At 41.4% G+C, this 12,737-nt stretch overlaps 1 protein-coding gene across 1 annotated transcript in view; it reads left to right on the top strand.

Moving 5' to 3' along the window:
- Positions 1-11,436, top strand: part of LOC124556037 (E3 ubiquitin-protein ligase Rnf220-like) — a 678,682-nt gene extending 667,246 nt beyond the window's left edge. Inside the window, exon 10 of the mRNA XM_047130072.1 lies at positions 6,178-11,436. Within this exon, the coding sequence (XP_046986028.1) occupies positions 6,178-6,249 (72 nt within the window). The 3' untranslated portion in view covers positions 6,250-11,436. The remainder of the gene's footprint in view (positions 1-6,177) is intronic.
- Positions 11,437-12,737: the final 1,301 nt, after the last annotated feature.

Raw genomic sequence — 12,737 nt, 5'->3', positions numbered from 1 at the left:
ACGAAACTTTGAATATTGTCCAAGAAATCATCTTCCACAGAGACCTCACGCTCCAGAGAGACGTGTAGCTAAAGATTGATTTCTGGGTGGCAATGAGTACATTTCGCCTGAAGCATCCAAAAAGGTCCCAAGGATAATCGAACAGGCGCAGGCAGTTTGAAAGCCTTGGAAGGGAATGGCCTCCCGTCGCCGCTTTGTCAGATTGCATTAACGAGCACGTGCAAGACATGTCAAGTGGGATCACCCACGCCACTGGAACTGCTATTCCCATTTATACAGGTGCTCTCTATCGCTGGCCAGTGCCTTGGCGCACCAAAGACATTTCAATAGTTGTCCAGGATCGCCAAAGAGCCTTGCAATGCTTCAAGCAACGTTCTTTGCAGACTAACCTTATCACCCAGACTTTGTGCTAAGGCTCACTATATAATTATTTGCAGTAAGAAGGAATGCTGGGAGAGCTACGTCTCCTTCCTGGAAACATAATCATCTTCATCCCAGATGTGGACTAAGCTCTGTAGTCGTCAGGGCCTCCAGAGATCCACAATTCTACCGGGTTTCTTCCTTCAATATGCTATCTATAATGACGCACTGACTCTGAACAATTTGCAACCCACTTTGTGACACTGTCAGAATCCCATTCTTATGCAGCTATCTTCCGGACGCTAAGCGACAAATTAAAGACATCGTTCTCTCCTTCGCCCCTTAGCCTAGTTATATAATGAACCATTCACTGACTGGGAGTTGCTTGAGGCTCTTGCCTTGTCTTACAGTATAGCCCCAGGCCCAGCTTATATTGAAAATGAGATGATCCAGCACCTGGCTATTACTCAGTGATCAGGGTCTTCAACTGTATTTGGCTCGACAAGGTCTTCACTTCTTAATAGCGAAATAGTATCAGCGTTATAATACTTAATGAGGGCAAAAAGAAATATCCGTTGGCAATTATGGCCGATTAGCCTTATCAATGTGGTCTGCAAACTGCATGAAATGATGGTTATCCGCCGTTTATACTGGATTCTCGAATCTCGGGGCTTTTTGTCCCGCTATCAGCGTGGCTTCCAGGAGTGACAATCCATAACCAACTGTCTGCTTACACCATACTGCAGTATTTCTTGACCTACATAAGGCATACGACACTGCCTGGCGCCTTGACATTTTATTTCTCCTCCATGGCTGGAGCTTTCGAGGATCTATACAGCAATTTCTATTCATCAGTTTTTATCCCGCCGGTTGTTCCGGGCCAAAGTTGACACATTGCTCAGCTACCCACAGGTCCAACAGAATGGTGGCCTGCAGGGCTCCATGCTGAATGTCACACTCATTCTCATTGCTATGTATGGGCTAGTATACTCTGTCAGGCCACTGTTGATCCCCATGCTGTATGCCTACGACTATTGTATTTGGTACAGCTCTCACTGCATAGTCTTGGCTGAACATCAGCTCCAAGACAACATCTGACAGGCTTCTGCTTGCACCCTTTCCCATGGTTTCCAGTCCTATACTACGAACATGAGGGACATGCGTTTTTGTTATCATACCACAGTCCTTCCTGAACCAGAATTGTACTTAGGTGCAAGGTACTTGGACGGTATTACACAGCCAGATTTTTTGGGACTCCACATTGACAAGAAGCTGACTGGGTTGCCCCAGATTCATCAGCTAAAGACTGACTGCATGCGAAAGCTCAATGCTCTGTGATTCCTTTTCCATGTCTGTTGGGGTACTCTCCTTCACATCAACGGAGCTGTCGTTCAATCCGGCTTGGACTGTGGTTGCCAGGTTTATGGCTGTGTAGTGCCTTTGGCTTTGAAATTGCTAGGCTCGGTCCATCGTCATGGAATTCGACTGGCCAGTGATGCCTTCTGGACTACTCCTGTAGACAGTCTCCTTGCTGAAGCATGGATCTTCCCTCTTCAGTTACGGAGTCGCCAACCCTTTCTCACCCGTGAAATCGCCTTTTGACAGTTTCCTGGTCATCCAAATTATCATGTTAGTTTTGCATATGAGATGCATCGACCCCCTGTCACCCACCCTCGGTTGCAAAGCACCTCACAGCAGGACCTCCGCATATCCTCCGTAGAATGTGCTGCCCATGTTTTCGCCCCCTAATTCCACCATCCGCAGTTGGTACCCAGGCCACAAATTAAAATCAATTTATTTCAAGGATTTCGCAGTTACCCTCATGGCCTTTCGGCATCTGTTCCTTTGAGTTCTTAAAGAATATCAGGGTGCTACCACATTTCAACGTGAGGGTTCTAAAACCACAGATAGGAGGGATTACGCTGTTACATCTCCCGCACGTGAGGAACACCGTTCGTTGCCAGTAACAAGTTTTTAAGGTAGAGCTGGTGGCCATTAACCAAGCATTAAAAGGCCTCCCTTGTCCCTGTTTTCATATGTAGTGTCTCAATGAACAGACTTCAGCCCATTTACCAGTGTTACTGTTGCCACCCTGTGGTATTTGCTATTTGTGACCTTGTTTCTGAACTTGATCATACTGCCTGCTCAGTTGTCTTTCTCTGGGTTTCAAGCAGTTTGTATCCCAGGGAACAAAATGGCTGACGATATGGACAGAGATGTGATTACGCGCCCCCATTCACTTTGACAATCCCAGGTGCGGATTTGCAGGTACAACTGTAACGCCTCTGCTCATTAGAAGATGGATAAACATCTTGTGGGCTACTGCCCCCTCCAATAAACCCTGCGCTATCAAGGAGACTACTGCTGCATGGTACTCTTTCTTCCGTTATTCCTGGAAGGAATCCACCGTTATACGTCGCCTCCGCATCAGTCATACTAGATGGACCCATAGTTTTATTTTGCATACCGAGCCGTCCCCACATTGTGGGTGTTCAAATGGCTTTAAGCGCACTATGGGACTTAACATCTGAGGTCATCAGTCCCCTAGACTTAGAACTACTTAAACCTAACTAACCTAAGGACATCACACACTTCCATGTCCGAGGCAGGATTCTAACCTGCGACCGTAGCAGCAGCGCAGTTCCGGACTGAAGTGCCTAGAACCGCTCGGCCACAGGGCCGGCTTTTGTGGGTGTGGAGGCTTACTGACAGTTGCTAATATCCTAGTTGAATGCCCCCTCCTTGTGGCTCTTTGTGCTAAGCATTGTCCTCAGAATTCTTTGTCTGTCGTATTGGCAGATGACTCATGGACAGTTGAAATGCTTTTCCGTTTTCTCTCTGACTGTATCGTTTACTCTCAGATAAAACGTTTTAAACTACCTTCAGGAGAGGAGCCAGTTGGTTTGGGCTGGGGACGTGTCCTGCAACATGATGTTTCGTGGAGACCCTTGACCCTGTCTCCTTTGCATGCTGCATCTGTCCTCTCTCAATCTGTTTTAGTTGCTTTTGGGTAGTACGCCTCTTTTTTTCTGCCGCACCCTGCTCTTCGTTTTAGGAATAGCCCTCTGTTGATTCGAGGTGCTATCCTCCTGTTAAATGCTCTGCCTGTGATGGATCAGGGATGAGATAGTTGTGGGAGGGGATGCCCCATTCGCATGCAGAGCTACAGCGGACATCCATGTACAACCTTAACTATTGCTCTCGTCTAGTTTTATTATTGACGGGCCAACTGATGGTCATTACATTTTTAGCGCTGTCCCTCTTGACCAGAAGGCATTCTTTACTCTTAACCAACCCTTAATCGGGTTGGCGGAGGTGCAAAGTGGGTGGGGTATCTTTGGTCGTGACTGAGCCCTAGGAGACCACATGTCTGCTCTGATCTACGTACCTGTCGAATCCATCCACTTTTACTCTCTGTAAATCGCTTTCCCAGCCCTGGCATCACTACTGCCTGCAGTGCCTCACTCTTACCACTCCTCCGTAGTGTCCTCGTCCAAGTTCATTCCTGGTGAACGTCACTGCCTCCGGATGAATGAACTCTTGACTAAGTGACTGATGACCTCGCTTGTTAGTGCCTTACCCCCTTCAACCAACCAACCAGTAACTTCCACATTATGACAGGACACGCACACAGGCATTAGTTGAATAAAAGATCTGAAGAAATTGCCATCCTACAACTATGCATTTAGCGGTATGGTAGTATGTTTGACTACTAAAAGAATTAAAAACGACAAAGAGTACTGGAAAGATCAGTATTTGGCTACAAAAAGAAAGACATAAAGAAAGCAGTAGATGTCAGACGTACAACGAAGGTCAGTGACCTAATGTAAGAGTAAATACCTTGAAATAGTAATGGGCTAGTCACATCGCTCGAAGAAGAGATGGCAGATGGTAAAAAAAAAAATTCTAGATTGGAGCCCAATTTACCAAAAAAGACAAAGCAGAAGACCACAGCACAGATGGAACAGCGTCTTCAGAAAGAAAGCTTGATTCAATTGGCAACAGGAAACTCAAGATCTGCAGAAATTGAAGAACCTGCTGGAATTCTACATTGCACGCAGACTCAGAAATGACACATCACCAAATGACTGAATTAGAAGATGATATATAGAGTTTCCCAGCGGAAATGGTCAGTATACCGGGATATGACAGGAACGATCGTTCGAAACAAAAAAGTGTAGTCAATTGAACAAGTGCTCATAGCTCTTAAGGTATGCATTTTTGAGGCCACGTTTACTAGATTATTTTGCTTTGTATGGGCGTTCTTGCCATATCCCTGAATATTCCCCCAGGGACATTCCATCCCTCCCTCTCTCCCACCCCCCTCCCTCCCCCAGGGGAAGTAAGGATGAAAAGTTGGATATAGGACACTGGCGATGTATCAAGCTGGGAAGCAACCTCAAATCAGTATACAAAAGCCACATAAGCTACAGCGGATGCTACACACGCGAGATTTTGAATATTCTCTCGCTTTCTTCGGCCGCCCGCTTAGTTGGCTGTTTTATTAACATTAATTTAAGTTTTTCCGTGAGAATGATGAAAGAGGAAAGACTTTTGTAAACATTATGTAAAAACTAATTACGTTTACCACTCGATCTAAACTTCTCCCTTACAAGCATACGAGCTTCGTAGTTAAGAGGACAGACAAACAAAATTATTTAATAGTTAATTTTATGCTGTTAAAATTCACAATATTTTGAAGTAAAATTTACACAGACGTCAATTTGACATGTTGTAAATGCAAGGAGGAGTTTTTAATGTTCAGTATTGATTTTGGGCAAAATACCGCACAGGGCGGGTGCGGTGTAGCTTAGGTGACTTCTGTAGGCGAATTCGAGGATGTTTCCCATGTATACTCAACTGTCCTATATCAGTTTTTTCGTCTCGACTTCGCCTACATCACTGTGGTACATTGTAAACAATTATCATTTACATGCTGTATATTTAATCTGCCAGTACCTAGAAGTAGCGTGCTTTCGTGACACGTAAGTTGTAATGCAAAACCAACAAATACGACACTTTAGTTTTGGTAAGTTATATTACACTATATGTCTACTGCTCGGTTCGGCATATAATAGAGACATATTGGTTCTCGTTTAGTAACACCTTGCCGAAATCCGACTAGATGCAGTGCATTATACACGCACGTAAGTGCTTCGCAAAATGAAATTTCACGTAGTGTCTGAAAACTCGTCCCGCTCCATGAACACGATAATACGTCCTGAATGAGAAAGCTTACTGACGGAGATGGCACTGCGATACGTCGGCGTCAAACAGTCCCCTTGACCAAATTCCGAGGCTGGTTTCTTTTACTAACGGAAAAAAAATTCTGTTGTCGCAGGTCTTAGACTTGTGTGACTGTTAACAGTAGCTCGTAGTAAATAGTAGCTCCAGTGACTGTAAAATTCCTAGGAAAACCAAATCTGAAAATGAAATGTGTTTGTTTGCTGGCTGTCACTATACGGATGCTTAGATACGGTGTGAATAGAGACGGTAGTTCTGAGAGTCCGGTATGTTTTTATCGCATTTATTTTGGATGTTTTACTCGATGGAATCCTTTCAGTTAAAAGGGCGTTGTAGCCTGATATGAGTCTTGGCGAGGGCCGAAAAAGGGGTTTCAACACAGTTTTTACGTTTCAGTATGAGTCACATACTCGGTTTTTCGTATTTTTAGTAGTGAAAAAATTAGAATAAGAAAATAAAGCTTATGACTTAAAGGGAATAAACGGTGTATATATTGTTAATTTATTTATGTACAGAATTACTGAAAATATTGAGGAAGCAGTAATTAATATGTTTTGTCGGTGTTTGTTTCAGGGTGCAAAGAAGCTGTGTCCTCAGTGCAATATGATAACATCACCATCGGATCTGCGGAGGATTTACATGTGATCGCCCCTAGCTGATACTCTGGCGACCGCCATCCATTTTGTTGAAGAAGTAACTCCAGTGGAAACACGTGCTACATCTCTCTGAAGTGGAACATCCCTTGGCTTTCTTCGGTTTGCGACATAGCGTATTTATGAAACTACGGACTGATGGATTTGTTGGTGCACTGCAGAGAGATGAAGCTTTTATTTGCGGATAGCTGCAACTTCACAGCACAGTTGGAAGATTTATGTGTCAATGCGTTCCTTGTACGAAGGTGAGTTGCAGTTACGGCTTGTGAGTTACGGCGTCAAGAATGAATACACGAGTCAAAGCGACGTTCTTTGACTGGCTTGCAAGAGACATAGGCGGTAGTGCCGTCAATCGTGATAAGCTGCAATTTACTTCAGTCGATTTTGAAGTAACTGCCATTCGTAAGATTTGACAATGTGCGTGAAAGCTCAGTGTCGTACGTACAATGGCTAACGATTTAGGGAGGAAACGAGTGCATCGTAATTATGCAGGACTGTTGTTAAACTCAAGAACAGAAGCGTCATCTGTGTGAGCGTGTGGATTCTCGCCGTTAACTGGAGGCGCACCTGATCGATTGCGGACGGGACAGAAGATCCGAGTGGGCAAGTTGGAAATTAATGTGTGGGAGCTGTGCCAGCCCCTCATGTATTCGTATTTGTTGAGACAGTTGGTCTGCTCTTTGTAATGAGACGACGAGGTTCCGCAGATCGTGAACCTCCTCCGGCTTTGTGAGGATCTTAAAAAGTCTGAGCTCAACGAATTAAATAGCAATACTGATTCGCGACTCGCATTTGACAAATCACCACAGAAGCCTCCCACTAAGACCGCGCGCGCAATTTTCATTTATAAACCTCTCTTTATTTAACCACTGCAAAATGTGTTTTGGCTTCAATCGTCCTTCGTCTCATAAATGTTTGTGTGGCCATCCTACTGACGTAGTGTACATGCACATTCCCGAATAATACTTACTGAAGCAGTGTCGCGTTACCCGATCTTGTTGACGAATATGTATGGCAGATTCACCGTATGTATTTGTCACATTTTACGTTCTCTGTGTATATTAAGTCTGTGAGGCCCTTACTACAGTCTGACAGAAAATGGTTTTAATTATGCAAAACACGTACCGGTATTTTTAACGAATTCACCATTGGTATAATTGTTCTAGAAACGTTAATTACCTCTCGTCACTGACTGTTGTCGAAAGATTAGCTGTCTGGCAGACTGTGCATCCCAGCTACATTTATAAAATAAAAGTTGATTTTTATTATAAAGTGAACTTTCTTACCAAAATAAAACCATACCAATTAATAATGAGAAAATATTTACAACGTGACAACGCTCAGTTATAGGTCCTATATTCTATCACTTTTGCAAAATATATAACTTACAGTAAACACCTTGCCGAGCGCCCATGTACAGTGTCGAATAATATGCCAAATAGCAACCTTGATGAGGCTTGAATAGCAGAGCACCATCTGAAAGCAGACGGCTATGGACCTATTGTATTAGATAGAATTCCGTCTAGAAAGTTACCCGATATGAATCTTGTAACTCAGCCCCACTTCCTGCTCACGTAGTCTGCTTTTATTGTTACTGACAAAGCAGTTTCGAAATGTCCTTAATTATCTGTGTACGTGTGCTGGCTATTGTGTATCCGAAACGTCCATGAAGATAAAACTGTGTGGACCCAGAGAGCTGCTTTAGTGCTTAGCGGTACACTGCTGCTCCCTTCGGTGGCACCAGAGTTACTACACACATTTTCCAGGGTAGTTCTTTGATTCACAACTTGAATATTTCTCTTTAAAAAATTGGTTTTTCTTGGTAATAGTCCATCGCAGACAATCGGCTGTGGGAATGTGTAAGTCGGATCCTTCCATCAGAAGCAGTTTGTCAATTAAAAAGTAAATTCCAAACTAACTGACGAAAACCGTTTTCAGTTGTTTCGACAGTTCTGGCCAAATGTAGATTTTATCTGATCGTTCTAATATCGTATCAGAGTACCCTATGAAATTTACATAGGAAATTAAATTCTGTTAACTTGATCTGCACAGTAATGGGGGAAACTCAACGTCGTAAATTCTGTACACACACACAGAGCCTTTTATTTAACACCTTGGTTCTACATATTAATTACAGAAACCTATGTACCGTTTACGAAACCACCAGTTTGACGTTTAAGTGTTGCAGTTAGATCAGAAAATCGTCGTTGCTCTAAAAGTAAGTTGGCGAAGTGAGAAGAAATTCAACTAACTGCGTTTAATTGCTTCCTATACTGTCAGTATGGCAGCTCACTCGGTGAGAAAAATACTTAATTAAGTAAAGTCAGACTGCAGGAACGTCATGTCGAACTGAAAAATGTAAACATAAACAAACTGAATTGTTCGTGTAGGGATTCTGTGTGACTTAATGACTATATGTTAGGAATAGCCAGTAAAAAGTTTTGCTTCCCAGAACGTATGTCTTTCCATTATATGAAAAGTACGTGTCTCAGTGTGCGAGAAAACAACTCGTGCAGAATATAGGGACAGTAAAAATAACCTAGAGTCCCAAAGGTAACAGAATTAAGATTAACCTAAATCGGTGTGAACTGTAGATAAGACAAACCGAGTCTGCAGTGACGACGGTTCGGGAGGAATATATCGATGGTGGCCAATAAAAACCCCGCAACTCCATATGTTGGTGAAAACGTCGTAATTCCAGTAACCAGTAACTCCATAATCAGAGAGAGATTTGAAAGTGTGGTAATTTCGCTAATCTGTCAATAACTAGGTTTCTACTATCCAGTTACATACGCAGCAACTTTCTGTATCACTTTATATTATTTTTTAAGAAACCGTTTTTGCTTCTCTTGCAAAATTTAAAAAAAATGGAGCTACGAGATTTTCGTTGCCTATTATCGATATGTACATGTGTTTGCGAACGCATAATCCTGCCTAAGATCAATTATACATTTTTGTTACATCAAAGGATTGATGCGGTATTTGAGTAGTGTGCCACCGACATTTAAAAGCGCGTAGATAGGTATGATTCAAAAGCGAAAACTTCGAGATTAGTAGATGTGGATTGCTCGTGCCTTCCTGCCCTTCTACCGTAATACATTCCGAAGGAGACACGTTGGATCTGTCTGAAACCGCTTACATGGAACGTTGCAGACCACATGAGAACTAGTGTGGCTGAATCAAACCGTAATTATGAGACTGACAGCGTGAGTTCTGTATGTGCGACACGTCGGCATGTCTCTCTTTTGGCCAGAAAACATAATGTAGTGTTACTAGAGGAAACAACTCCTAATACGTAAAGGCGACTTCTAGTGGGATTATGGAACTATGTTCGAACGCATAAACGCAGGGAAAGGTTTTGAGAACATCTGTGTTTATGTTGCGTGTCCTCTGTCCTTATATAAAATGCCAGCAGTTGCACTAATATAGCCATCCACGAGTTTTGTTAAAGTAAATTTGGTCCATGTTTTTTTTACTGCTGTCGAAGTAGGGTTCTACAGGCCCGTCTGCTTAGAAGTACCCGGCAGGCATTCAGTTTGGCGGAAGACTTTCTTGGAGAGGTTAACAATTCTCTCTGTGACTCTGGCAGGGACCACGACCATTTTAAGTACATTACGGAGCACCGAATATTTATCTGTAACCTGGGTGTGCTGTTTGTGTAATAGAATGCATGTTCACGTGTTAAATTATATGAAAATTTTCATCACATTAGTTAGATTTTGTTTTCAGGATGTCGTAACTGGTAATGGCATGGCAGAATCTGTAAAGCTTTGGCAATTTCCACTCAGTACTACAGCTAACTAGTTCTCTATATACCGTGCAACTTCCCTTTGTTGGCTGTGTTGTAGTTTATTATACTCCCCATTCAGAGAAGAAGAAATTGAAAACAGTTCTTTTTAGTTGTAACCCAGTCCTACCGTCCTCCCTCAACTGAACATCAGCGACGTGGATTTTAAATTCTGACATTTCGAAATGAAACGCTTGTGTTGCAGTTCATTATACGTATTCCGTGATGAAGCAAACATTATTAAAAAGGGTTTGACATATTTTATGTGGCACTAACGTTTTTTGTATCTAAGTACGAGTAGCAGTACCTTTCCAAGAATTGTTTCTCCAGGTTAAAAGGCAAGATTTAATTGGAATCGTCTGTGAAATTTGATGTAAAACGTGATTATTGTTAAAGAAACAGTAAATAACGCGAACATCTGCGAATAAATATACTGTATATGGCCCCACCAGAAAGGCAATTTTCGTCATATATGTTGTTGTGGCAAGAGTTCACGTTAATACAGAGATTTATGAATTTTTCCCGTTGTTTATATGGCCATTGGACACATTGCTGACGTAATATTCATGTGTGCCTGTTTACTAGTCCATGTAATGTTGTGGTTGAGATACCTCCTGTTACAGCATTAAACTGTAGTTTCCTTTCTGTTTTACAAGACAGCTTTAATGAAATATGTGCATAATATTACTCAACAGACTCACGTTTATAAGTCTGAACCTTACAGTTGTATATTCTTTCACTTACTTTTACACAACAGTCATGTTGCATTGTCTCAGTAGAATCTTTTTGTGATTCACATATTTGTTTAAGTTCGTGACACAAGGATAAAATGTCTATGTTCTCAATTCAAAATAATTTACTGTTTATGCAATTAGATTTAATTATATCTGTCATTTTCATCTCAAGGACTTAACTCCAACCCGATGTTGGAGAAAATTTAAAATCGAACAGAAATCAGTATTTACCGATAATGAATTATTGTGGTATAATGTATTTGAATACCTTACAGCCAAGTGCCCATTTCTTCAATTTATATCTGTCATAACTGTCAATACATAAAAATATGTGTGTGAAGTTCTACTAATGTCACAATCCGAGTTTCAGTTTGGCACAACCTTTTCTCATTGCAAAGTTGGTTCTGTATCTTGATAATTAATTCCTAAATACCGTAAATCACACAGTGTGGTATAATGGTGTATTTAATTCGTATTGCAAATATATAAATGTATACATACAGTCAACGCTACATGTTCGGTATCATATGCATTTTGCCCTAACGCCAAAACGGCAGATTAAGCTTACATATGTGTTGTGTCTTTAAAGCTATTATGACTAAATGCAGTAGCAAATTGTTTCCAGACCTGTAATAGAATAAATATTTGAAATATTAAAGCAGTTTTATCTCTTTGTTATTACCTTACTGTTCTCCCCCCCCCCCCCCCAAATCACTTAAAAAATTGTTGTACCTTATGTCAAAGGGCTTGTCTAATGTATTTGGAAAAACTTAAACAGGTTAGCTGCAGTATTATTTCATACTCTGTGGGTGTATTTAATCAAAATTAATTTGTTAATTAATTTGTCTATTTATTGATTTAGTTTTATTTTTGCAGTTCAGTGCACGGCACAGCATGAAGTCGATTTCTGAAAGAGTGTTTCTTTTTGAGAATTGTGTTGAATTGGTATCTCAGGCTCATCTTCTCGTGAGAACCAAGATTCACACACCAAATTAGAATAGGCTTTCCACTCCAGTTTAATCTGGAAGTGGTTCCAGTTGTAGAAGTGTCTCATGTAGTGAAAAGGCTATTAATAGATACTGATTTTGTGGGTTGTGATCTTTACAAAGCATCTTCAGTCGCTATTGTTGACTGAAATGCATCCACGTGGTCTTCTCCTTATGAACTGAATAAGAAGCTAAGCTGCGGTACACCAAACTGCTCAGTTTTGTGTTATACAAGGATGCAATACTTTGAGATATTATTCATCATATGATCTGTAAGAATAAGCTAGCTGCTCCCTTATGTGCCATTAGTGGCCAAAAGTTAATCTCTTCTTCAATGTGGCAATTGATCAGATAAAACAAATATTGTTTGCTGCAACCTGAATGACTGTGCTAAAAATGTGGGGGAGAACATCTCAACCCTTTATTGTTAAGGACCAAGAAGGAAGGTAACTGTTGACTGAAAATGAAATGAGCTGTAGAATAATTTCGTCTTTGTCACTGGTGCAAATTTCAACTATTGGAACTTAGTTTTCGGTTCTGTGCCCAAAACTTTAAGACACTGTAACGGGGAATCGGAATCTGGTTGTCTGTATAATCGTAATGAACTGAGCAGTGTGGGATGTCATATTTTCAAGTCAACCAATTCATTCTGCAATGTGTTCTCAGTATCTTTTTCGTGTTCTGAAAGTGTTTAAGCTGCTAGAGACAATTGGACTAGGCATATGGTGAATAAAAGGAAGAGGAAGAAAAGTTTGGAATGGCTGCTGCCTGTGGAACCCAGTAGTTTCCTGTGGAGAAACACCAATTAGTCCATCAAAAACAAACTCATAATGTGTTAATTTCAATACCTACATAAGGAATAAAGAATTTTGGAGATTAACCTCCTGTCAAGGTCATTAGAGATGGAGCCCACATTGAAGTATGCAAGGCTGGGGAAGGAAATTGGGTGTGATCTTAGTGAAGGAAATCATTC

The sequence above is a fragment of the Schistocerca americana genome, chromosome X (genome assembly GCF_021461395.2).
Source record: "Schistocerca americana isolate TAMUIC-IGC-003095 chromosome X, iqSchAmer2.1, whole genome shotgun sequence".
Classification (NCBI taxonomy): Eukaryota; Metazoa; Arthropoda; class Insecta; order Orthoptera; family Acrididae; genus Schistocerca; species Schistocerca americana.
Note: the sequence above shows the minus strand (reverse complement) of the source record. Positions and strands in the feature narration are given on the sequence as shown.